Source organism: Pituophis catenifer, unplaced genomic scaffold, assembly GCF_029215685.1.
Source record: "Pituophis catenifer annectens isolate HBS135680 unplaced genomic scaffold, rPitCat1.0.hap2 SCAF_12, whole genome shotgun sequence".
Classification (NCBI taxonomy): Eukaryota; Metazoa; Chordata; class Lepidosauria; order Squamata; family Colubridae; genus Pituophis; species Pituophis catenifer.
In genome coordinates, this window is record NW_027256892.1 from 4,150,356 (window position 1) to 4,175,390 (window position 25,035).

At 38.2% G+C, this 25,035-nt stretch overlaps 1 protein-coding gene across 2 annotated transcripts; it reads left to right on the top strand.

The window, feature by feature from the left end:
• Positions 1-196: 196 nt before the first annotated feature.
• On the top strand, positions 197-24,246 carry BNIP3L (BCL2 interacting protein 3 like). 2 transcript variants are annotated; one of them, XM_070952292.1, is made up of 6 exons: positions 197-233; positions 13,472-13,658; positions 16,274-16,346; positions 17,344-17,447; positions 19,236-19,385; positions 21,263-24,246. In XM_070952292.1, the coding sequence occupies exons 2-6, from the start codon at positions 13,492-13,494 to the stop codon at positions 21,309-21,311; spliced, it is 543 nt and encodes a 180-aa protein (XP_070808393.1). In that variant the 5' UTR covers positions 197-233; positions 13,472-13,491; the 3' UTR covers positions 21,312-24,246. The 2 variants fall into 2 exon arrangements, with proteins under 2 accessions (XP_070808393.1, XP_070808392.1); XM_070952291.1 differs by lacking the exon at positions 197-233 and adding an exon at positions 4,883-5,124.
• The last annotated feature ends 789 nt before the right edge of the window (positions 24,247-25,035 follow it).

A 25,035-nucleotide genomic window follows, 5' to 3' on the forward strand; every position in this document is an offset into this window, starting at 1 on the left:
TCTCCTGGACTCCTTCTCCCTTTTACAATCCCTTTCTCCAGCCCGGTGGTGGTGGTGGTGGTATCTAGAGAAGAAGAAGAAGGAAAAAAAAAATGAAAAGCACATGAAATGGATCGGTGGTCAAGGGGAAGGAAAAAAGGGTCTCTTGCAAAGAGTAAAATGTTTTAATGAAATGTTGACTGCAATCACTCCTTGACATGTCTGGCGCTGAAAATGAAAAAGGAAAAAAAAACGTAAGGGGGAAAAATATACTGAATAAAAATGTCGAATAATGGCGAATTGTTTTTTTTTTCTTTTCAATCTACCTCTTTATATTAAAATTGTTTTTTTTTAAGTTAGATACATGATAAAATGGTTTGATAATGATTTTAACCAGTATTAATTTTCATGAGGAAAGGGAGAAGGTTTTTTTTAATGACTTCTATTTCAAATTGTTAAAGACACTTTAATATTTATCTGCAGTTTCCATTAAAATAACTTTTTGGAACACTCTTGGATTCTGCCGAAAGCTTGAACAGTAATTGTCTTATTTGTCTTATGTCACCTCCAGCCTTCTCCCTTTCTTCTTTATTAACAGAATTTTGTCAGAATTGGGGAGGGTCTGAATTTTGTAGAATAGTGTTAAAGTTTTATGGGACTAAACTTTTTCATGTGTTAATCCCTTTGTCCTAATTTCAGTGAATGCCTTGTTTCAGATTCAGACTCGCACAACAGTGCTTTTCTTTCCTTTCTGGAAAAAAAAAAAGAATTAAAGTTTCTTGTTTTTAAAAAGTATGTCGTACCAAATTTAATATGAAGTGATTTGAATAGATAAAAATTATTACATGCCTGACAACCCCGATACTTATGTATTTTTATTGCTACTAGGAACTTGAATGGAATTGTAGTTTGACCTTACAAACATTCCTCTTTTCTTGCAATTTTTTTTAAAACACTTGCTATTACAGGATATAGAAAAAAGTTACAGTAATCAAAAAATGCTTCAAGTCCCCAGTAGATCCAATAGTAGATGTTGGCATACATTTAAAATATTTATGCACCATTTTTAGCACTCACATATTCTCCATCTTTAGGTAATTTTCCCAAATTTTCTATAATCTCCCAATCTAAAGACAGCACCTCTGAAAGCTAGTAGCCTTCCTTTTAGCAATAGCACTTAGACTTATATACCGCTTCACAGTGCTTTACAGCCCTCTCTAAGCAATTTACAGAGCCAGCATATGGCCCCTGACAATCTGGGTCCTCATTTTACCGATCTTGGAAGGATGGAAGGCTGAGTCAACCTTGAGCCGTTCAGGATTGAACTGCTGGTTGCGGGCAGAGCCTGCCTGCAATACTCCATTCTAACCACTGCACCACCATGGCTCTTCTATATATTTTTAAGAATATAATCCAGGCCATTAGTTTTCAAATGAGGACTATATATTTATTAGTTTCAAGAGCTATGGGCTTGAATGCAAGACTGGTGGTGATATTATGAAGTCCCATTAATGGGCTGGAACTATTTCACATTTTTATTTTGAGGAATAACTTCGATTGTTTTACTCCTTTAGGTACAACATGCCTGGTTGAAAGCTTAGCTGGATGCTTCTTACATTCCTTGATTTATTTCTGGAAACTAATAGAAAAGCACACTAGCTAATATTGTGTGGTCATTCTTGTCATTTTCTCTTTTGAATTAAAGATACCAGGAATTTGTTCTAGGACCTTTTTGTATGTCAAATAGTATGTCCTCTGCCATTAAGTACAGATTGCCCCACCCTTAAGGAAAAGAGTGCTAGCCTAGAGTGTGTGATGGTTTCTAATCTGGTACACAAAATAGGTATGTGAGCACAGCAAAATCTGAATGATTATCCCCACTCCAAAATGACTCATTTTGGGTGGTTGCCAGACCCCTTTGGCTCCATCTGAAATGACCATGGGAATGCATTCCCAAAATCTATTTGCATTGCAAAGTGGGTGAGAATGAACCGCTTTGTCCAAAAGATGTTCAGAAATTTAACAGAGTACTTGTGTAGCCTTTCGGGAAATAAGCCAGAACTCTACAACTGACTCTTATTCCATGTTCTGCACTATACAGCTCGAAACCACTCCTGGGGAAAACACTCATTAGCCTGAGGGATCTTTAGGCATGACCCATGGGGGAGGAATCATTTTGATCACCTGAGATGAGATCATCATCATTCCTCAAACATGTATGAAAGGAGCAAAACAACACCTGGTTTACAATCTTAAAAAAAAAAAAAAGAGGGGGGGCATGTGGAATTTTGTATTTGCTTGGAGTTGAAATAAAATGAAACAGCTTTATGTACTGTTTTATATGTTCAAAAGGTGCGGTTCTATTTTCAATCGTGTGGTTCTTATCTGCAACTATAATCAAAATTTCGGTGCTGAATACCAGTTCCAATAAGCTGCTACATACATACTTATTAACTGATTTAAGCAAGGCTTAATTATCTTCCTATGCAAGGAAGAGATGGAGAAATTTTGTGCCCACATGTGCTGTCCACTTGTTCTTGGTGCAATCAAGAATCATGATTGACTTATTTGGAACAACTCAGGATGTTCAGTTTTAAACTGTATTTTAATAGTTAAACCTTTTTTCTGAAATTGGTAGATATAGGAATTGTGGTTAATTGGAAATTCTTGACTGTGGGCTCATCATGCAAAAAGAAGAGTATGGGGGAAAGACCTATTAATATTTTGGACTGTTATGTTGAGATAAAATACCAGTGTGATCAATATCCCATTCTAAAATAATTGCCTAACTAAATTTGAGTCTTTTGCTTTAAGTAGAAAGTGCTTTCAAGAAAGGGTTGGTAATGTAAAAGTGGAAAAACCAGAACAGTGTGTACATATGAACAAATTAAGGAAAATGATATATGGGGGGGTGGGGATGGTGCAAAACTGACAGGTCAATTATTCAAAATAACAGCATAGTAATGACTTCTAGGATAATAGAAATGTCAACTCACACAGTTATAGAAGTACTTTGGGATGAACATGATCAAGATTTTTAATAGTTTGATTTATACTGCATATCTGAATTGTTTCAGGAATTCTGCATTCAGCGCTCAGAAATCTAGAAAGCAACTGGATTTCCAGGGACATCCACGGACTAGGAATGTGTGCACCTATGTCTGCTCCCTGCTTTTAGCTTTATTTTCTTGATGATGGCCTGCTTGGGAAGGCTCTATTTCCCACTTTTTCATATAGGGTAATGGAAGGATGCATTTAGATGGACAGCTCTTGTTGGTTAAAGGATATTTGTATGTTTCTCTCTTTCCTCCAAGAGATCCCTAAATGAGATCTTTGGGGGCAATGAGATCTATTGTGCAATGAGAGCTATTGGATAATAAAAGCCTTGGCTGCAAGCATCTGTCTACTGTCTACTGAGAAACATACCCACACAAATAACTAATGAAAGTACAGTAGCCAAGTTGTGGTTAGCCTGAGCTGTGTGTACACTGAAGCAGAAAGGCTTGAGTTTTGGAAAAATGCAGAAGATGGCAACCAAGCTGATCAAGGATAAAGAATTGAGCAACTTTACCAGGAAAAGTTAATAGCTATAGGATTAGTTCAAAACAAAAGAAACTGAAGGGAGATATGTTCAAGGTGTATAAAATCAGGTAAAGAGGAGGGTAGCCTCTTCCAATATATTAGGAATAGGGTCTTCCAAGTAACTGGAAAAGTTATAAGGGAAAGAAAAAATATTCCACACAGCTTGGAATTGCTTATGAAGTTCTTTATCATGAGGCATAATGTTGACCACTGGATACCTTTCAAGAGAGAATCGTGGAAAGTTGTGCTAGCAAGGGACTCATTGTTGAAAATCAAGTTTTACCTCCAGGCACCAATTGTAGAGGGGACTATGGAAGGGAAAAAGGAATGCATCATGTCAATCTGATTGTGAAAAGCAATTGGCAAGGAGAAACAAAATGCCTCAACCTTGGCAGTTTTAAGATGTGTGGAGTTCAATTTCCAGAATTGCGCTAGATTAAGATAGATCTTGGTTTGACTCTGAATGGCTATTCTTTCCGATCTTGAATTTTATTCTGCATTTTAAGCACGTGCAATACTTAATTATCCATTTCTTGATAAAGATTTTTAGGCTGGATCTGGATGGGGAGGAACTCTTAGCACTAAACTGATGGACACATGCAGTAACAAGTCTGTCCCTAAGCTTCAGGAAAAGTTTAATAAAAGTAGGTGCACTTCTTCCTCTCCTTCTGTTCTAAGACGGTGAAGCGTGCAGTTCCTGACATTTATGAAACTTCAAGACATACTATCGAAGTAGAGAAAGCCAAAAACATGTTTTGTGCATCAGTTTTTATCTTTAGAGGATCAATCCCCCCTTTGTTTTTAACAAAAGTGGGGGAGGAAACAACCTTCCTGGATGTCTATTATTTTCTAGGTAACTATTTGTAGCACTTGTAAAACAGTTCGGATCTGTTATCATTTCAGTGGACATTTTCCAGATCCCCTAGTTTGGTTACAATCTTGGATTTCCTAGTGGTCCCCTATCCAGGCACCACCCTGCTTAACTTTTTAAACCATCATCCCCTGATTTTATTATGAGCCCCAAGCTATAATGTCCCCAGTTCGGCGCATGCGCAGCAAAAGAAAAAAAAATAGTCCACCAGGCAGGTGGGGGGGGGGGTGTTGGTTGAGAGAAGCTGCGTGCGAGGATCGAGGACAAGCATGCGCATTCCCGCCTGGGAACACCACGCCCCCCTCTCCGGCTCCGAATGGCCTACGTGAGGAGCGTCAGGGAGGAAAGGCTGCCATCTGCGTGAGTGGGCGGGGCCTGTGCCCAGGCTAGGCGCCCAGGCTTCCACGGCGCGTGCGCAGCGGCTCGGCGGAGGCGGGATCGCTGGGGCTGGCGTCGGGGAGCGTACAGATAGCCACTCGCGATCCCAGCTGTGCTGCTGTTATCGCCGCCGCCGCCGGTCTTGTCCTCGGGAGCTGCCTCCGCTCCTCCTCCACACGCTGCCTCAGACGGACCAGCTCCGCGCTCGCCGTCACCCCGTTCCGCCGCCATGTCGTCCCCTCAGGACTTGTCTCACCACAACAATAACAACAACCTGCCGCCCGAGGGGACGCCCACCGAGCCAGGCCTCAACAGTGAGTGGGGGCTGAGGGCGGGTCGGGCGGCTGCGGCGGCTCCCCTTCATCTTTCCCCTCATCATCGCCTTTCCTCAACCTTCCCCGCTCCCGCGCGAGAAGAAGAGGGGTTTCCCCCCTCCCCTCAAGTGACGGTTGGCCTCCCCCCCCCCCGCGCCCAGTGCCCGTGGCAGGGATTGGCTGGTCCCCTGGCCGCACGAGCCCCTGTGGACCAATGAGAGAAAGGGTGGGTGGCAGCGGGAGGGGGGCGAAGGGTTGAGCGAATGGTTCCAACTTTCCCAACCGGGAGTCTTCTGGAGCTTTGGACTACAACCCCCATAATGCCGTCGCGTTAGCATGGGAGTTGGTGTGGTGGGGAGGGGGAAGCAGGGCGATTGATATTAGACGGTTTTGAATGTCATTCTTTGGGCAGCCTCAGAGGGGGCACGTTGCCTTCCTCAACCCCATTTCATCCCTCTACACCAGGGCTCTCCAACCTTGGCAACTTTTAAGCCTGGCGGACTTCAACTCCCAGAATCCCCCAGCCAGCTTTGCTGGCTGGGGGATTCTGGGAGTTGAAGTCCGCCAGGCTTAAAAGTTGCCAAGGTTGGAGAGCCCTGCTCTACACAACAACCCTCGGAGGTCGGTTGAGCCTGGAGGCATCAGGTGATTTTGCGTCAGCTGGGGATGGGAGTGTGGATCTTCTCTGCTTTTTTTTCCTGAGCCTTTCACTGCCCCTGGTTCAAAAATGGGGAGGGAGGGCAGAAGGAGATGAATAGGAAGGGAATGAGCTGCCTTTATTGTTTATTAGTTCGATTTATATGCCGCCTTTCTCCGGAGACTCAGGGCGGCTTACAATGCATTAAGCAATAGCCTTCATACTTTTGTATATACCTGCTTAGTAGGGCTTTCGCCCCCCCCCTAAGCGGTATTCTTTTTTTATACAAAGTCAGCTTATTGCCCCCACAAACCGGGTCCTCATTTTACCTACCTCGAAAGGACGGAAGGCTGAGTCAACTTTGAGCCTGGTGAGATTTGAACTTGCAGTAATTACAGCAGCTGGTGCTACTTAACAGCGCTTTAGTCTGCTGCGCCACCAAGGCTCTTACCTTCCATGGGAAGGAGTCCCATTGAAATGAGAAGAGCGGCTGAGAAGGTGTTTTTCTCAACCTGGAATCTCCAGTCTCTGGAAATTAATAAGGTTATTGTACCACCCATCATGTTCTGTCTACGGAGGTTCTCAATCATCCAGATCATGGTTGTCCCAAAGGTGTGGGTTTTTTTTTTCCCCCTCAAAAGCCAACTGTATCTTCTTGGGTTTTTTTTTTTCCTTTCAAAACATTTTGCTTCTCATCCAAGAAGTTTCTTCAGTTCTGAAGCGAAACGTTTTCAAAGGGAAAAAAAAAAGTTCAGTTGCCTTTTGGAAAAAAGCACTTTTGGGATGTTCGGCCAACATTGCCTCCTGATGGCATCTCGCAGTGGCTTATACTTTAAAAAAAAAAACACCTTTCAAGATTTAAAGTTTATTACCCATTTTATTTTCTTAGCTTTAAAAAGTCTCCTTTTTTCCTCCCTGAAAGCTATCAAGGGTGACATACTGCCCATTTAAAAATAACTCTGAAACTTTTCAAGGCATTAGGTTAAAAAGTGTGTACCAGAATGGTCTTAAGCTTTTGTTCTGTACTCTTTTTGTTCTTTGTGTTCAGAATAATGATGAATCTACTTTTCTGATGTTTGTTATGTCATGGTATTTGTCTTTTAATGCTGATGCTTGAAGAAACTTGTTTTTCCTCCTCACTCCCCCCACCCCCTTGTAATATGCCACAGGGAATTTAGTTATTGCACTGGATTAAGTCTACAACTCAGGTTGAAAAGTGGCTGTCCTTGTATGGTAGATTGCTGCCAGGTTAAAAAGGAGACAAATATGTATGATTGCTGTGCAACAGTCATCCAAAAGGAGAGTCATTCCTTTTAACAGTGGGAGGTTTATGGACAGAGTTGATGAGGTGAGGTGATGGCATGTGACTGGCCTCTGGGTATTATAAGGCAGAATGGAATGGAGCTTTGTAAAAGAAGTACAAATTAGTGATACTTTTTTTCAGGATAGAACAGGAACAGAGAGTTGAATCCAGTTTTTATAACCCTTTTAAACATTTTGTTGAAGGAAAACTGTATTAACTTGCATAAAATAAGTATCAATGGACTTTGGTTGCTGGGTTGTAAAAAGGATTTCACAAACAATTGTGAGGAGTAAATATCTCTTTAAGTTATGGAATGAGTGAATTGTGAATGGATGCTTCAATTGAGTAAATTGTTTATTTCTTTGCTAGTGGCCTTAGAAAAGGAGCTACAGTTGATGGCCTGGGTGGGGACTGGAGTGTTCAGAATGGGTTTATTTAGCTGCCAAATCCTGTGTATATAGTATTATTCTCTTGTATCCAGGTCAGTCAGGTCTTCTATTGTAAATTTTCGTTCAACTTGTGGAGATAGCTTTGAGTTGTACTATGTATCTTTTGGATAAGTACTGTATAATGTTTTTTGTTGTGGTATGACTTTTTGGTCTTTAAGCAGGATTCTCTGATTTGTGTTTAATGTTTTGTTATTGTTAATGTTTTTTCTGAGTTAATTGTGTTTGGGGTTTTGAACTCTTGCACATAAAAAACCTTTTTGTTTGGATTTTTTGGTGGGAGGGGGTAAATTAATATAATTAATACAATTGCATTAATTTATTGCATTGATATTGTGCCACAATCAGATGTTACTTTCAGCTGCATTTTTAGGAAATATTTGAACCTGGTGTAAATATTTCTTGACCTGCATTGTGTTATAAAACTCCATATGATTTTCTCAACAACTTATAGTAGTAAAGAAATATACATAGTTAAATTATTCAGGGGAAGTTGTTCCTCATTTTGTTGAAATAGCAATATGAACAAAAAGCTTGTGAGGAAAATTAAAGTTACCGATAATATTGCACAGAACAGTTGAAGGAAAAAGGTTAAGGAACTGTTATCTTCCTATGTTCTTTTTTTTTTAATTGAGCCCTTGCTTTCTTGTCTTCTTAGCTTTCTTAAAGAAAACGTGGTTCCCTAATAGTTCCAAAGGAAATGCATAGAAATCATTTCACTTCTTAGTGAAAACTTTATGGGTACCCATCATTCTTTCATTGCCGATACTTTAATGTTTTTCCATTTTTTTTAAAAAAAAATGCTTTTACTTTGTTATAAACTGTTCAAACTCTGCTAGGAATAGGGCAGGTTACAAACATTGTTAAATAAATATAAAAGAGGACAGGACTGTTAGGAGATACTTCAGTCATATGATTAGACTATACACACATAAAGAGAGGGAATGTGTATATTTACAGAGAGGTAAACCACACTAAAATGCCTCTGTTACTTCATCAGGGTTTTGCTACATTACCACCTTGTTAGAATTTTTTATGTTTATAACCTCCAAGCATAGAAGCAAATAATATCCACATGACAATGAACCATATTTATTTATTTATTTATTTATTTATTTATTTATTTATTTATTTATTTATTTATTTATTTATTTATTTTTCATATTTGTATACCGCCCTACTCCCGAAGGACTCAGGGCGGTGAACAGCCATAATAAATACAAATACATATAGAAGTTAAAAACTATTAAGAAACAGATTAAGTAATTTAGGCTCAAAGATTAAAAACATCCAAATTTATCTAAAGAGGTTTAAAACCCAATTTAAAAGCCAGTTTAAAAGCCAATTAAAAAGGGAGAGTTAGGCCAGACCAGCTTGTTGGAATAGAAATGTTTTCAGGGCACGGCGGAATATGCGTAAGTCTTGGATGTTTCGTAACTCCGGGGGAAGCCCGTTCCAGATGGTAGGTGCCCCCACAGAAAAGGCTCTCCCCCTGGGGGCCGTCAGTCGACATTGTTTGGCCGACGGCACCCTGAGGAGTCCCTCTCTATGGGAGCGAACTGGTCAGTGAGAGGCTATTGGTGGCAGGAGGCGGTCTCGTAAGTACCCTGGTCCTGAGCCATGGAGCGCTCTAAAGATAGTAACCAAAACCTTGAAGCGCACCCGGAAGACCACTGGGAGCCAGTGCAGCTCGCGCAGGAGGGGGGTTACATGAGAGCGCCACATTGCTCCCATTACCACCCGCGTGGCCGCATTCTGGACCAGTTGGAGCCTTCGGGTGCTTCTCAAGGGGAGCCCCATGTAGAGAGCATTACAATAATCCAGGCGTGAGGTGACAAGGGCGTGAGTGACCGTGCGTAACGAGTCCCGATCCAGAAAGGGATGCAACTGGCGAATCAGGCGAACCTGATAAAAAGTCCTCCTGGCTACGGCCGTCATATGCTCTTCAAAAGACAGCCGTGAGTCCAGGAGGATGCCCAAGTTGCGAACCCCATCTGTGGGGGCCAACGACTCGCCCCCAATAGTCAGAGATGGCGCCAACTGACTATATCGGGACGACGGAAACCACAGCCACTCGGTCTTGGATGGGTTGAGTCTGAGTTTGTTCCTCCCCATCCAGATCCGTACGGCCTCCAGGCACCGGGACATCACCTCGAGGGCATCATTGGGGTGGTCTGGGGTGGAGATGTACAGCTGGGTGTCATCAGCGTACTGATGGTACTTCACCCCAAAACCACGGATGATCTCACCCAGCGGCTTCACATAAATGTTAAATAGAAGGGGCGAGAGGACCGATCCTTGTGGCACCCCACATATAAGGGGCCTCGGGGTCGACCTCTGCCCCCCTGTCAACACAGACTGCGACCGGTCAGAGAGAAAGGAGGAGAACCACTGTAGAACAGTCCCCCCCACCCCCAACCCTTCCAACCGGTGCAGCATGATATCATGATCGATGGTATCAAAAGCCGCTGAGAGGTCTAGTAGGACCAGGACAGAGGAGCAACCCCTGTCCCGAGCCCTCCAGAGATCATCAACCAACGCGACCAATGCTGTCTCTGTGCTGTACCCGGGCCTGAATCCCGACTGGAACGGATCTAGATAATTCGATTCATCCAGGTACTGAGGCAGTTGTCGTGCAACCACACTCTCAACAACCTTTGCAACAAAGCGAAGGTTGGAGACAGGACGATAATTTGCTAATACAGCTGGATCCAGGGAGGGCTTCTTGAGGAGGGGCCTCACCACCGCCTCTTTCAAGACGGTGGGAAAGACACCCTCACTCAAAGAAGCATTTATAATCTCCTGGAGCCAGCCTCGCGTCACCTCCCGGGAGGCCAGTACCAACCAGGATGGAATATGGCTAAGTAATTGTATAAATATCAAACGGTTATGAATTTACTATGTAATTGTACATGTGATATAAAATAGCTGTACATGCAGGAAGAGGAGTGGACAGAAGACATAGTGTGTTTGAATTTACATGTATATTTTTTAAAAAGTAATTTGTAGGATTTTTTGACTGCCAATTGTTTAGTAGTAGTGACATAATTTCTTCCCTTAAATTCTATTGCTGAAATGAAGAAAACTAGAGGTAATAAATGTAATAAAGAATAGATTTTTATTTCAAAAGAGTCTTAGCTTAATTTTTTGCTGATTACACAAGACGAATTTGGTGGATGAAAATTCTTTCAATTTCTAATGTACATTGTTCTGTATGTTGTGTGATTTTGCTATAATTATTGGAACTTTGGTTTTTAATGTATTTTAAAACAAGTTGATTCCAAATGATTTGATTTTGCAGTTGATTCATCATTTTATTTTGTTACATTTATAACATGGATTTTGTTTATAGGTTTAAAACATCATACATAATACTCCTTGCTATACCCTCTTCCCTTTACTCCACAATAATAACTCTATTAAGAGAGGTTAAGTTGAAAGAGGGTTGGGTCAAAGTCACTGAGCTTCCATGGTTGAGGATGAGGATGGACTAGAACTTGGCTCTTTCCCTTTAAGAACATCACCACATTGGCTTTTGACTTCTCTGCATGTTTAATGGTTACTAGTAACAGTTAAATCCTGTTTTCAGTTAATAAGATCATATACACAAGCATGGACACAGATTTGCCATGACAGACTAATACAGGTAGTCCTTGACTTACAACAGTTCATTTAGTGATCGTTCAAAGTTACGACACTAAAAAGGTGACCTATGACCATTTTTCACACTTATGATTGTTGCAGCACCCGCATTTTCATGTGATTTACATTTGAATGCTTGGCAACGGACATTTATGACCGTTGCAGTGTCCCAGAGTCATGGGCTCCCTTTTTGTGATCTTCTGACAAGCAAAGTCAGTGGGGAAACTAAATTCATGTAGAACCGTGTTACTAATTCAAGAATTGCAATGATTCATATAACAGATGTGGCAAGAAAAGTCAGAATATATACACCTGGCCTGGAAAGCTTGCTAGTAGTCTTAATACATTTACTGTGTAGACCAGGACTGTAAAACTTGTGGCCCATGGGCCGGATCTGTCACGCGCTGGCCACCCCCATGCCTGGTTTAGCGAAGGGAAAAGTCACGATACGTCACGTGACACCGCTGTGATGATGTGAGTTTGACACTGCTGGTATAGACCCTTAAAATGTTTGCAGTATAATATAACATGCTTGACTTTACCACTCCTGAGCCAAAAGGGCAAGTATGTTCTCATAGGGAAGCCTTCCAACAGAGCAAATGGAAGATCATTCAATCAAGCCTGGTACAAGATTGTGTAATAATTAAGCAATTCCAAAGTGAAAGGATGTTTGGTTGGAAATGTTTGCTGTTTTGAGTCCCAAATTCCAGAGCAAAACTATTAGGGACTAAATTCAATTGATTTTGCCATTCTTGACCGGGTTACACTTTTTTAAAAGAACCATGGCACAGACTCTGCAATTTAACTAATGGGATCTGTTTCTAGCCTAAATGGAATTTATTACAGTAATCAGGTCTTTTAGATAAAGGTTCAGTTTTAACCAAAAATTAAACATTGCCACCTAAGCATGAATCTCTCCACCTTTAGTAGAGAGCCAATTTGATGTACTGATGCTGTCCTAGAAACCAGGAGAGTATGAGTTCTAGTCCTACCTTTGGCATGAAAAACTGGCTGGGTGACTTTGAGCTAGTCATATTCTCTCAGCCCAATCCACCTCACAGGATTGTTGTTGTGGGGGAAATAGGAGGAAGGTGTTGTGCATGTTTGTCACCTTGAATTATTTATAAAAAAATAAAGGCAGAATTTCCTTTAAAAAAATCTAATAAAGTAAATTAGCCTCCAGCTGAAGGATGGACTTTGGAGCACGTTGGGATCTGAAGTATTGCTTTCAGGAAATTGGACTGAAAGCTGAGAGTACTATAATGGTTGGAATATGGACTTAACTGGATTCCTTATGAAAGCTGAGCCTTAAGTAATGCAATAGAAGCAGATAGGAATGTTTCCTTTCACATAGAAAAACCCTAAAATACGTATTGCATTTTCAGCTTCTTCTTGCCTGGGTCATAAAATAATAACTCCAGATATGTAAAACATTTAATTTGCTCAGTGATATTCCCTTGGATGTTCCAAGTTTTTGATCCAGAGTTTTGGAGGAAGAAAAATAGAACTTTGTGTTATATAATCAGAAGATTATTATCTGTACAGTGTTAAATTAGATTCTGTAATGTTCTTCTGAGAGTAACCGGTATCTTTGATAAGATCATCTCCATAAAGTCACTGAACCTTTGCTGGCCATTGGAGAGATGAGAGTTCAGTTCTTACAAGTCTGTAAACTAGAAGTAGAAAAATAGAGGAGCTAATTAAAAGGCCCTGCCAAATCTGTTTCTGGTTCAGATTACTTATTATCTATAAGATGCCCCAAAGGGTTCATCTTACTTGCAGGCCTGTGTTCATCTTCTGTGGCTTATAAATTAGTAGTAGGCATAGTTGGAGGCATAAAATGTACCTCACAAGAATTTCTCTTCAGATGGAATCAAAGGTACTCTCAAAATTCCAAGTGCAGCATAAAGTGGTAGGTTTACTTAAGTATATTTCACCGATGTGTTGTAAGATTTAAACCTTCCTGTTCTAAAGCCTGTTGCTCCTTGACAGAATATTCTGTACCAGCCAACCCTGAAGTTGCATACACAAGTTCTTGGCATATAATTAATTATGCTCAAGAAGCTTATAGGATAGTTAGCCAGGTAGTTAACTCAACTCTACTGAGTTTCTTAAACCTAGGAATGATCACTTCCAGAACCCAATTGCTAGGAATGAGGACAATGGTTACAAAGCATTATTTTCTTTTTTTCCGTTCTCAAACAGAACTTTTTTCAGTTCTCAAAATTTGGTATGACTGCATATTTCTGCATGTAAATGTTAAATGCTCTATTTGGACTTGGCCTATAGTTTCTGATGAGATATCTGGCTGTTCAATAGGTTCCTGGGTAGAACTGCAGATGAATGGGAATGGGAATGACAATGACAACAGCAATGCAAAAAATGGGGGTCTAGAACATGTTCCTTCTTCATCTTCCATCCACAACGGAGATATGGAGAAGATACTTCTCGATGCTCAGCATGAGTCTGGACAAAACAGTTCAAGGGGTAGTTCTCATTGTGACAGGTAAGCATTTATTTTTTACATTTTAAAAAATATTTTGGAATGAGTTATTTTTTGGAACTGTCACTAGTATTTTATTTCCTAGAATGCAGTTTTAGCTGGACTTACGCCTTGTATTAAGCCAAAGTTTACATTAAGTATATATATATATATATATATATATATATATATATATATATATATATATATATATATATATATATATATATATATGAGTTGCTATATAAATATGCTAAATAAATATGTAAATTGCTTTTTGAGGACTTTTTCAGTTTTATTAAAGTTTTTTTTATATTGTATAAGGGAGGCTAGAAGGAAATTCTGAAGGAAAAATATTTTTCAGTTGGGTAACTGCCCCACATAATCAGTTATTGTTTAAATCTACTGTTTATTTTTGAAGAGTCTTTTGCAGTAGATACTTGTTATTTATGGAATAGGATGGGACAGAAATCTGTTCCTTTACTAAAAATAATTATGTGGGCAAGAATTCATTATGTTTATATTGTAGTCTATTAAAATGGTGATACACTTAACAAGGCACTAAAACCACAGACTTAAAAAATCAGTCCTTCATTAGTACACTAGGTCTGTGATGCGTTATATTACATCTATGCCCTCAAATTGACTGCTTCTGTTAAAGATGATTATCTTCACTGCTTAAAAGTTTGAAGCCTTTTTTAATAAAATGCTCTTTGTGGCCTTGTTTTTCAATGTGTTATGAAGCAGATCTTCATCAGATCACTGGAATTGCATGTATTAGGAATTCATGCTAAGTCTTCGTGCAATTATTTTACATAAGAAATTCTCTACTTATTATTGGAAGTCACAAAGATAATAAAACTAATAAAAGCAACACTAGCCTTTTAAGTATTATAAAAAATATACTTTTTTCCTATAGTCAAATTGTAGAAATAGAAGCATGTCCTGCTAGTGATTGTTCATCTCTTAATATGCTGTGCATCTGATGATTAAAGATGTCTTAAACATCAATTTCAGTCTGATGCTGGTATGTTGCTTACCAGGGAAGAGAGCTGGTTCAGGAATTAGATACTGAATGATTTAGTGGAGGTGGGTGTGACTGTATTTCCTCCCAGGAAACAACAGAGGAGGAGTTCAACTCCTATAAAGAGGAAATCCTTATTAAAGGAAGGAGCAAGGGAAAGGCACATAAGCAGAGACAAGTAGACAAATGTGAAAGTTAATTATCAAATAGGTAGGGTAAAGAACCTGATGCTAAATCAGCCACTATCAAAACAAAAAAAACAGATATTGAATTTCCTGCCACAGAAAGAATAGCTTTTTAATATAGAATGGACAGAAGAAAAAGTCTCAAGCAATGTGAATGCTAATTATTTTAAATAGAACTTACATTTAATATCCAGCAGTTGCTTAAAAAAATGTCTTCATAACTTTTTTGCAATAAATTACTGATCAGAAATTTCTGTATTCCTATGTGCCTGGGTAAGTTATTTCAAGTCCACTTGCCAAGGACAGTCTTAGCAGCTAATGATACTTTTTTTGTTTGTTGCTGTTATCAACTTTGAACATAAACGTTTAACTGCTTTTGCAGTCCTCTGAGAAAGCACCAGATAAAAACTGTTTGAATTGAAATTTCTAATTTAGAGAAGGCCAGCAATAGCCATAACCAACACATTAATGTACAATTATTTGTTTTATACTGCTGATATATCAATATTGGCTTTTTCCTCAATAAAAATTATAAAGTAGTTTCATGTGCATTTATTCAATTTTGGCCCTGTCTGTTTCCTCAGAAGAGAATTAAGAATGCTTTTTTCTCATTGGGGCTCTCTTAACACCAGTATTCCCCCCGACAGACAAGCACTACCTGTGGGGAAATAAGCCTGATCTGGAGAGCCTTCTGGACTCATGATTCCTCCTCAAGCAGGTAGAAGCTGTGACAAAGAGAACTTTTGCTCAACTTCAGATGGGGCAGTCTTACCTGCTGCAGAAGGACCTGGTTGCAATAACTCTTGTCCTCATTATCACTTGGTTTGATAAGCACAATGTATTTTGCAAGGGAATTACTTTAAAAGCTACTTGGAAACTATGAGTTGGTTTCCAGGTACAATTTAAAGTTTGAGTTTTAAACCTGTGAAGTCTTTTATGGCTTGATACCAGGTAATTTGCAGGACTGTCTACTCCCATCTTGAATCAGTCCAATCTACTAGATCTCTTCTTGAGAATTTCCTTGTAGTCCTTCACTTCTGACAGGAAAGGAAAGTCAAGGAAAGGAATAGTCTCCCACGGTAGTAGAAATCAGGCTATCCCTTTCTTTCATAGCTTTTAGGAAGAAGCTTTAGGAAGCTATTCTTCAGAGAGTTCTGATGATACAACATACTGTGCTGTCTTTTTATTTATATTGCATTGATCTTATTCCTGTTGTATCTAAAGGTTTTATGGTTTAGTGATTAAGTTGCAGTTTTAAAGTACTGCAGACATTTTATTATCTGAGCCACTGAAAACTCTCATATATTAATAGGATATAAAAACATTAAATAAATATTCTTTTGTAATAGGTGTAAATGAAAATTAATAACAATGCTTTGTAATCACATTTTATAGGAAACTAACAATGATAATATCTTTCTTTTCTGCAGTCCTTCTCCTCAAGAAGATGGACAGATAATGTTTGATGTGGAAATGCATACAAGTAAAGACAATAGTTCTCAGGTATTTTCCTTCCATTTACCTACAATCTTGTTTGCGAAGGATTAAGGTAGCACAATTTTAAAACTCTATTCTAGCAGTGAGTTTTTATTCATTATCTAATCCTGATAAATAATCTCATTGCTGTATTTTTTTTCCAGGGGAGAGGTATTCTTTTTATTTAAAATTAAGTTTTTGTGCTCCTACAGGCATTTTAACTTGTATTGTTATGGCAAGAAGTGTTTGATAACATACTTGTGTACCTTTCTGCCTCCCAAAAATTGTCAGTCAACAGCTGGTTATTTAAGACAGCTTCAGATAATATATTAATTTTTGTGGCAGGGTAACTAAAGTTTTGAACAAACTTTTTGGATTTTAATTAAGAATATTGCTCTCACCCATAAATAGTTTAAGTCATATTTTTAGAAGTTGTTCTGTAGTAAATTGCCTGTAACCTTTAGCTGTTTGTTTAATCTCATTAAAGACTTAATCATTACAGTTATACTTAACTGCTATCTAGGATTTCAGGATCTTCAAGATGTAGGTCTATTGTAAACTGATTCATACAAGTCAAAGCAATAAGAATATTAAATATAGGAAGAGAAAATGACAGGGCAAAGAGATGAGTTACTTTTAGATAAATATGTAACAAACAGATTATTTGTTCAGTTTTTGTCAAACTGAGTTATTTTCCCAGCTGTATTTTGAGCCCTTCCATAATTTGAGACCGACTTGATAGCTTATGTTTATTCTTTGTATTATGATAATTACTTTTTGAAATAAAAGAATACATTTGATAAAGGCATGCTTTGGGCTAAGTAAGCAAAGCACAGTTTCTTATAAATGACATAAAACTAATTCAAATGAAATTTTTTAGTTGTCGTTCCTGATTTGAATTTTTATAAAACTGTCAGAATTGCCAGCATAGTCTGCCTATCTCCTGATCAATGCTCTGCGGGAAATACCAAGAGGAACAATTGAAGTAAAAGAATTACAGAATTTATTTATTATGTATTTTCAGTCTGAAGAGGAAACAGTAGAAGGCGAAAAGGATGTGGACGTTTTGAAGAAAAGTGCTGACTGGGTATCAGATTGGTCAAGTAGACCAGAAAACATTCCTCCCAAGTGAGTTGAAATCCTTTGTAATAAATGTACTTTTGCTGAGAAGAATTGTTGATTGCAACAGTATATTAAAATAATTATTTTAATTATAAGCTTCAGAAAGCTAAGAGTAAACAACCCAATCAAGGAACCACCAAGATCACTCCCACCAATACTAACTGGGCAAGCCATAAAATGAGAGCAAACCCCACTTCCTTGGAGCACTGATGATGTTACCTAGTTTCGTAATGATATGTCTGCAAGAAAACTATCAAGCTCAAAGAGCACCAAGGACCCTGTAAAATAATTATAAAAAGTAAACTCAAGAACTGTTTTTCTTACCAGGAAAACCCAGATGAGATTCTGAGTTTCATATTTGTAAGGCTGTAACAGTCTATTGCAATTTCCATCCATCTTTATTAGAGTGCTACTATTGAAGAGTAGCTACTCATAGGAGTCAAAGAAAACAACATCCTTTAATAGTATTTCTAGATAAGAAAGTTAGAAGTAAGGTAGAAAACTATTTTTACTCTTTCCCTGGCTTTGCATCATCCTCAGAGTCCTAGTCACAATTTGCTCAAAATTAAAAATGTGTTTCCCTATCACACCATTGTGTCCCATAGGTTTCTGCTAAATCATTTCAGGTTGACTAAGGTTTGACAGAAACAAAACCTAGAATGTTTCTATTCCATATTTTGGCCAAACCCGAAGAGATTTTACAGTGATTTTATGGGTCATGTAGCCAATGCATCTGTGTGTAGAGCCTCTTTCCTTCTCTCCTCTCAGGACCTACCAGAGCAGCATAGTCCACTATCCTACCTACCCTCACTGAAGTCCCAGTATGGCATATCCCATCAACCTGCCCAAAGGTCTACTTTTTGAATAAACCACCCAAAGCCAGCTGTTTTGGAGTGTTTTGCACATTCTGGGTCCCTTTCAACTGAGCTGCCAAATTTTAGCTAGGAAGTTCTTTGCAATTTTGAGGCAAGAAATCCATGAAAGCTGTTGATCATAATTTAGATGTAGCAGTTCTTTATCACCTCTATCTTAATAAAGGCAGAAAAAAGGAAAACTCCCCTCCATGAAATAATTTTTGCATAATTCGTCTTAGTACTTTGGCCTTCTTTGCCCAAGGTCAAGTACAGCAGAGCCACTAAAATGTTGCTCACCGCTGCATTCCAGGGAATTAACCATCAATTTGCTTATGTTTGTTGCCTTGCTTCTTAACACAAATATGCTGGGTTTGTTTTCTAGAAATGAGTCAAACCTAACACGGGTTCTTCTTGATATAAATTGCCTATCTTTATAAGAGTGTAAAGGGTGCTTTGTTCATCAGCAGCATGAGAAAATAACAGTTTTTGCTCCTATGGACCACTGTAGTCTGATCTCATTATGTATTCACCATGGAAGCAAAATTGTTCCATGCTTGAAAATATCGAAGAAGTAATTTAGCTAGACTTAATAGTTTAATCATGGCTCACTAATTTGAACTTGTTCATTTCCTCATTTCTGCTAAGACTGATCTAATGTTTGTTAGATACCCAAGAATGCTCTTCTGGTTTAAGATTCTTAAATTTGAAGAAACATCTATAACAAAATGCAAATAAAGTTTGACATGCAGATTTCCTGTTATGTAAAATTGGGATGATTCTGTTAGAGATTTCTCAGCTATTGGCCCATGTTTTCATATCTGAAAGAGGGCTTTCCATTACAGTTCTTAACTCTTGCTTTATTGTTGTTTTCAAATATCAATATATTCTATACAATATATTCTATCCTTCTCTCCCCCTCCCCCCCGCCCCACTCTTTCAGGGAGTTTCACTTCAGACATCCTAAACGAGCAGTGTCTTTAAGTATGAGAAAGAGTGGAGCTATGAAAAAAGGTGGCATTTTCTCAGCTGAATTTCTTAAGGTTTTCATTCCGTCTCTGTTCATATCTCATGTTTTGGCTTTGGGACTAGGGTAAGTATGTCTACATTCATTGAGTGATCGGAATGATGAGGATTATTTTCAATGGTTCTTAAAGCTTTGAATTCCAGAATTGTTCCCAGCAACTTCCAAGAATAGTGCTGGTGGGAGTGCCAGTGTTTTTGAAAAGAGAAGAAAATAAGCATATACATGGCTAGAGCAATATTGTATAGCAGAGTTAGTATAGGTCTACCTGGAATGAGAGGGACATTATAAAATCAGCTGCAGGGAGAAAAACCCTAAAATATTTTCCCATCATTCTACTGAAGAGAGAAAATAAATTCCTGCTATTTAGGGTAACCTCTGCTCCTCCTGGGTCCCTTTGGATCTCTGTGAGTAGGTTCTTTCTTAGTAAGAATTGACGTTAAGCAGGAAGTGCTACTTTAACAAACAAAATGCAGAGCTAAACTGCAAGAAGTATTTTGTTAAAGGATGGATGTACATTATAGATGTCATGACAGCTTTTCTGAATAACAATTGGAGTTACCCTGATGAAAAAAACTGGGGACTTTTTGGTGGTGACGAATGGAAGATACATGAAGTTCTACTTAGCTGCCATGTATATAATACCCCAACTTGAGGGATTTATTTTCCTTTGAGCTTTTATTAAGGAGCTAGTTTAGGAACAAGCAGTAGAAACAATTATAAGTGTGTTTGTTACTTTAGACATCTTGTATCCATCGCTGATATACAACAAGCACAATTCCTATACTTCGTTAAGGAACAATTGTCAGTTTTCAGAATGTTTTGAAAATCTGTAGATGTAATTTTCATGTTTCTTGATGTTACAATTACTTATCCTTTACCTTAAAAGCCTAATTTGAATGGTCTCAACAATGCCTTTATGTAGTTTTTGCCTGGGGAAGAGGAAATTGTAAGTGAGGAATGGTACTTGTGGGATCTACTTTGTTATGTTTTGCTTTTAGATCCATGTAGAAAACCAAAGATAATGACTAGCTCTGGAGTTAATTTTCTATATCAACACCAAGGAGCTTATAATATTTCCATGCAAACAACTACTCTTGATCTGTTACATTAATAATAATCTATCAATGGTTATATGCTCTAGAGCAAGGGTGTCAAACTGGCAGCCTGCAGGCCGAATGCGTCACATGCAGGCCACGCCCACCCAAGCTCCATGAATGGGAAAAATGTCACGTGCGGCAACATGATGCCGTAAGTTTGACACCCATGCTCTAATAATTTAATATATTTCATATTTGTTCAGATTTAATATAAGTAAATAACAAACAGGATACTTCAGGAATGCAGGAGAAAAGTGTGCACAGTACCATGTGCTTTTTCAGATACCAGGCACCTACTTCTAATTAAAGAAATGGAGGTAGAAGATAGCAATAGCACTTAGACTTATATACCACTTCACAGAGCTTTACAGCACTCTCTAAGCGGTTTACAGAGTCAGCATATTGCCCCCAACAATCTGGGTCTTCATTTTACCAATCTTGGAAGGATGGAAGGCTGAGTCAACCTTGAGCTGGTGAGAATCGAACTACTGGCAGTCAGCAGAATTAGCTTGCAGTACTGCATTCTAAACAGTGTGCCACCACAGCTCAGATCCCTGTCCACCTACACAAAATAAACCATAGAGTTGCACCGTCTTACTTTCTTTGCCAACTGCAGGTGCTAATGATCTTCATGAAACATGTTAGATGCACATCATGTTTGCATGCTTTGTAAAAAAAAAAAAAAAAAGGTACAAATGAGTACTAATGTTTCCTTAATACATTTTAATTTTCTTGATGGATGTTAGAATTGCAGCATAGTTTGGAAGAATAAAGTAAGCTGAAAAAGTCTTTGGGGCAGGGGGCAGATATAAGTACCAATGTACTTTGCTTTGCATTTCATTGCAGTATCTACATTGGAAAGCGACTGACCACACCTTCAGCTAGCACTTACTGAAAGAAGCAGTGCACAAATCCTGGAAATCTTGTGATGATCTGTGAAGGAATTAATGTCCTACTAGTACCATTGGAACTTGAGACAATTCTAAGCATGATCTTCCTTCCCCTCCCCAACCTTCACCTTTTTATACATATCCCGGTTCCACTAACTCTTGGAATTCAGTATTGTGTTGGAACCCTGTGGAGGTGTTTCACTAGTTGTCTTTTCCCGACCACCTTCCGTATCCTGCAGGACACATCAGAGTTGCCTAACCGAGTTTACAGTTGCCTACATGTCACAAGGGCTTCTTTCAGTGCAAAATGCCACCAGCAAATTATAATCGTTATCAGTGATGCCTCTGCCATCTCTTTATTACAATACCAAATAATCTGCCCAGTGCTTAAATCAAATCTTCAGTATGACAAGTCCCATTTTTAAAAGAGACTGATAATTAACTGCTTATAAAACAAAAATAATTGGTAGGTTTATTTTCGTTCTGCAATTTATTTTGCAGTTGTCTTGGGTTAATTTTTTTTTTAATTTCAGGAGGCAAAAAACTTCACAGACATCAAAAAAGAATTAGAATTTGATTCCTCGGCAAGTTTGAATACCAAGTATCTGTCATTAGGTTGTGTTTCCATGAAGTAGTGAATTTATTTCTGATAGCATTGGCCAGCATTTAGGTTTTAAAAAACTATTTCATTTATTTGCATGCGAAGAAATTGCTAGTATTCTTGAGCATTTTATTTAATGGAAGTCTTCCTTTCAGAGTAGTTTGACTTGAAGTATCTTTGAAGTATTTAGACTCCGTGTAAAAAGAGATACCTGTATATTACTTGGGAACAGTCTTGCAGTTTTGGGTTGTTGTATTTTTAAAACCACAATATTTTGAGCTGTCTTCTGTGGTTGAGTTCCACTTCTTCCATATTCATGGTTTGAATCTCTCATTTGCAATTGCTGAAATCGTAAGGATTTTAGTGTCAAATTTTTATTACAGTCATAAATAGCATAAAAGATAATAACATAGAAATCTCACTATGGGAATATTTTACATTGTTTTGCTTCAGGTACACTTTTCCCCTTAATTCAAATTTTTAAATTTGATATCAACCAATATTCCTAAATAGATTTAGTTTGATGTTTAAGCTTTTATAGCATCATTTTGAAAGCTTTCCTTTAAATTGAGCTCTCCTCTGTATTTCCATGGAGAAGCCCCTGTAGTTTGCTTGTCTTCTTCCACAAAGTTCTTTGACTTCCTCATTATTCGACTGTTCTTTGTGGTTCCCACACACAGAAGTACTGACCTTGCCCATTTAATATTCAATGCCAGACTAGGTTTTTCAGGTGCTATTATGTGTGTGTATGTATATGTGTTTGTGGTACCTGCTGAGATTTTTTTCTTCCTGCTCATGCATGTGCTCTGCATGTTAATCATAGCAGGAGGTAGCACCTAGATGACTGGGCCTGGGCGTGGAAGGTAAGCAAAATTGGGTCTGATGAGTATTTAGAGGGGAAACCACATAGCAGTGCAAAGATTGCAGACTAGTCTTAGGGGCTCAATAAAAACTGGAAGAAGCTATTGATAGGTTAGGTCCATATTTGTTGCCAAGAAAGCAACAGGGGCCTGTCGTGGATGTCCATCAGCAAGTAAGCTTAATTTGAAGAAGGCTTCACATGCTACATATTGAGGTAAGCATGGCTGATTTTAAAACTGGCAGAAATCAGTAGATTTTATTAGACTGACAATAAAGTGTATACAAAACCTTAAGAGCTGATAGACTTCTGAAAACTTAATAGTGCAAGAACAATAGCTAGTACCAATAAGTGAAATAAGTGAAGTGTGTGAAGTGAAGAGGATTTTAATGATATCCATTCCTAAAATATCTTTGTTTCAGCCTCGTTTCTTTATAATTTACTGGAAATCTCAATCTTTCTCTCTCTCCCTCCTTCCATCCAGTAAGTTATGCATATTCTTGAAAACCCATGAGAGGGTTTTCCTTTCAGCTTTGAATAGTAGCACTTGTATTACTTGCAACTATGTATTTATTTCCTGTGTGGATATTGGAATAATTTTGAGGTGATTAAATAGAATAAGGATTGTTTAAAGCAACAATTAAAAGCCAAGTGTAGAAGTCTATAGAGTACTTTTCAAAACCAATTATTTTATTGCATTTTTTTATAATTGGACTATGACATATGTATAAAATTTGGACCATGTTTATTAAAAAGCGGGGGTGGGAGGGAATACACTCCTGTCCAAAATACATTATGATTAATCTGCAAGATGCTGTTTGATAAGATAGAAGGCCTATATGCTTGTGAATCAATACCTTCAATATTATTTAGGCATCTGTGAGATTAAAACTGATGGAAAAACATCATTGGCATTTATGTACCTGATCACTGTTGAGCTGGTTGCCACTGCAGTGTTCCAAAGCAGTATTTATTACTAACTGATTAGAAGCTTGAAATATCCTAACTTTTTATATTACAAAATGGATCAGTTTGTTAAAATTTGAAAGAGATATCAGTTGTAACGCTTTGTTTAAGTTAAACATTATTAAGTAGCTTTTTACTTGTTTACAGTTTGAGGGAAAACACAGGCCTCATTTTTCAAGCAGTGAATGAAAAATGGGATGCAACATTTGTACATAGGATCAAGCAGAAATGCATAAGCTCGCACATTAGAAAAAGCAGCAGGCTGAACTGCAACACTAAACAAAGCAAACAAATTCAACTATTTACTACTTTTAAGAAATGAAAACCGAAAACTCACTTTTTAAAAAAACAATAAAAGACATATTGCTGAAATTATTGGAGTTAAATGAGCCAAAGTGATTATGCATTCTTCATCTTTAGTTAGCACTTTGTAACATGATAATATACAGTTTACAGTACATGTATAAGGTGTAGCTATAAAATTTTGTGCCATTAAAGCTGTCACAAAACTGAATTTGGTGGTTGCTTCTTGTCAGTGTTTTACCCAATGTTTAGATGATAGATTTCTGTGACTGCCCTGAGACATTGCCAGGATGTCTTCATAAGGATCATGTTTAGATGTACCGTATATACTAAGTATTTTTTTAAAAGAACACTATTAAGGTTTTTGTAACAAATATGAATTCTGTGCAGTTACAGATACATACCAAAAACTTGTAAAGACTTGAAGTTGGTTGTTCAATGTCCCATGTAACTGCAAATACAAGTGTGTTGCTCCTTCAAGAAAAACAAGCTTACTCTATTGAGTTAATCATCGAACAAGCTAGTATTTTACCATGTATCAGTAGAGATTCTTAATCATCCATGTCATGATTATCCCAAAGGTGCTTTTCCAGAAGGTAATTGGACTTTCTTGGGTTTTTTCCTTAAAAATATTTTGCTTCTCATCCAAGAAGCTTCTTCAGTTCTAATATTTTACCACCATTCCTTTGGAACTTAATCATATCAGATGTCCTGTCTTTATATTGTTTTATTCATTTGGCAAGGATGCTATCACATCTCCAAAATACATTTGTAGTTTTCAGACTATGTGCAGATTGGGATTCAAAGTTGTAGTTTGATGGTTATGTTCCCAATTTGACTTTTCTTTCATTACCTATTTATTTCTTTAGCATATGGCATACAGTGTCAGGGAAATCGACAAATGCTAGACACAAAGCAGTCCTCACAGCCTGGATTACCTATTCCTACATTTTGCAGACTGTACTTGGGTTAGCTGTTAATGTCAAAGAGTGGGGTAGGC

Excerpts from the sequence above, each read along its gene's own strand:
- BNIP3L (XM_070952291.1), top strand. The coding sequence starts at position 5,040 with ATGTCGTCCCCTCAGGACTTGTCTCACCACAACAATAACAACAACCTG. Across the intron at positions 13,659-16,273 it reads GGTAGTTCTCATTGTGACAG|TCCTTCTCCTCAAGAAGATG; the intron begins GTAAGCATTTAT and ends TCTTTTCTGCAG. Across the intron at positions 16,347-17,343 it reads GTAAAGACAATAGTTCTCAG|TCTGAAGAGGAAACAGTAGA; the intron begins GTATTTTCCTTC and ends ATGTATTTTCAG.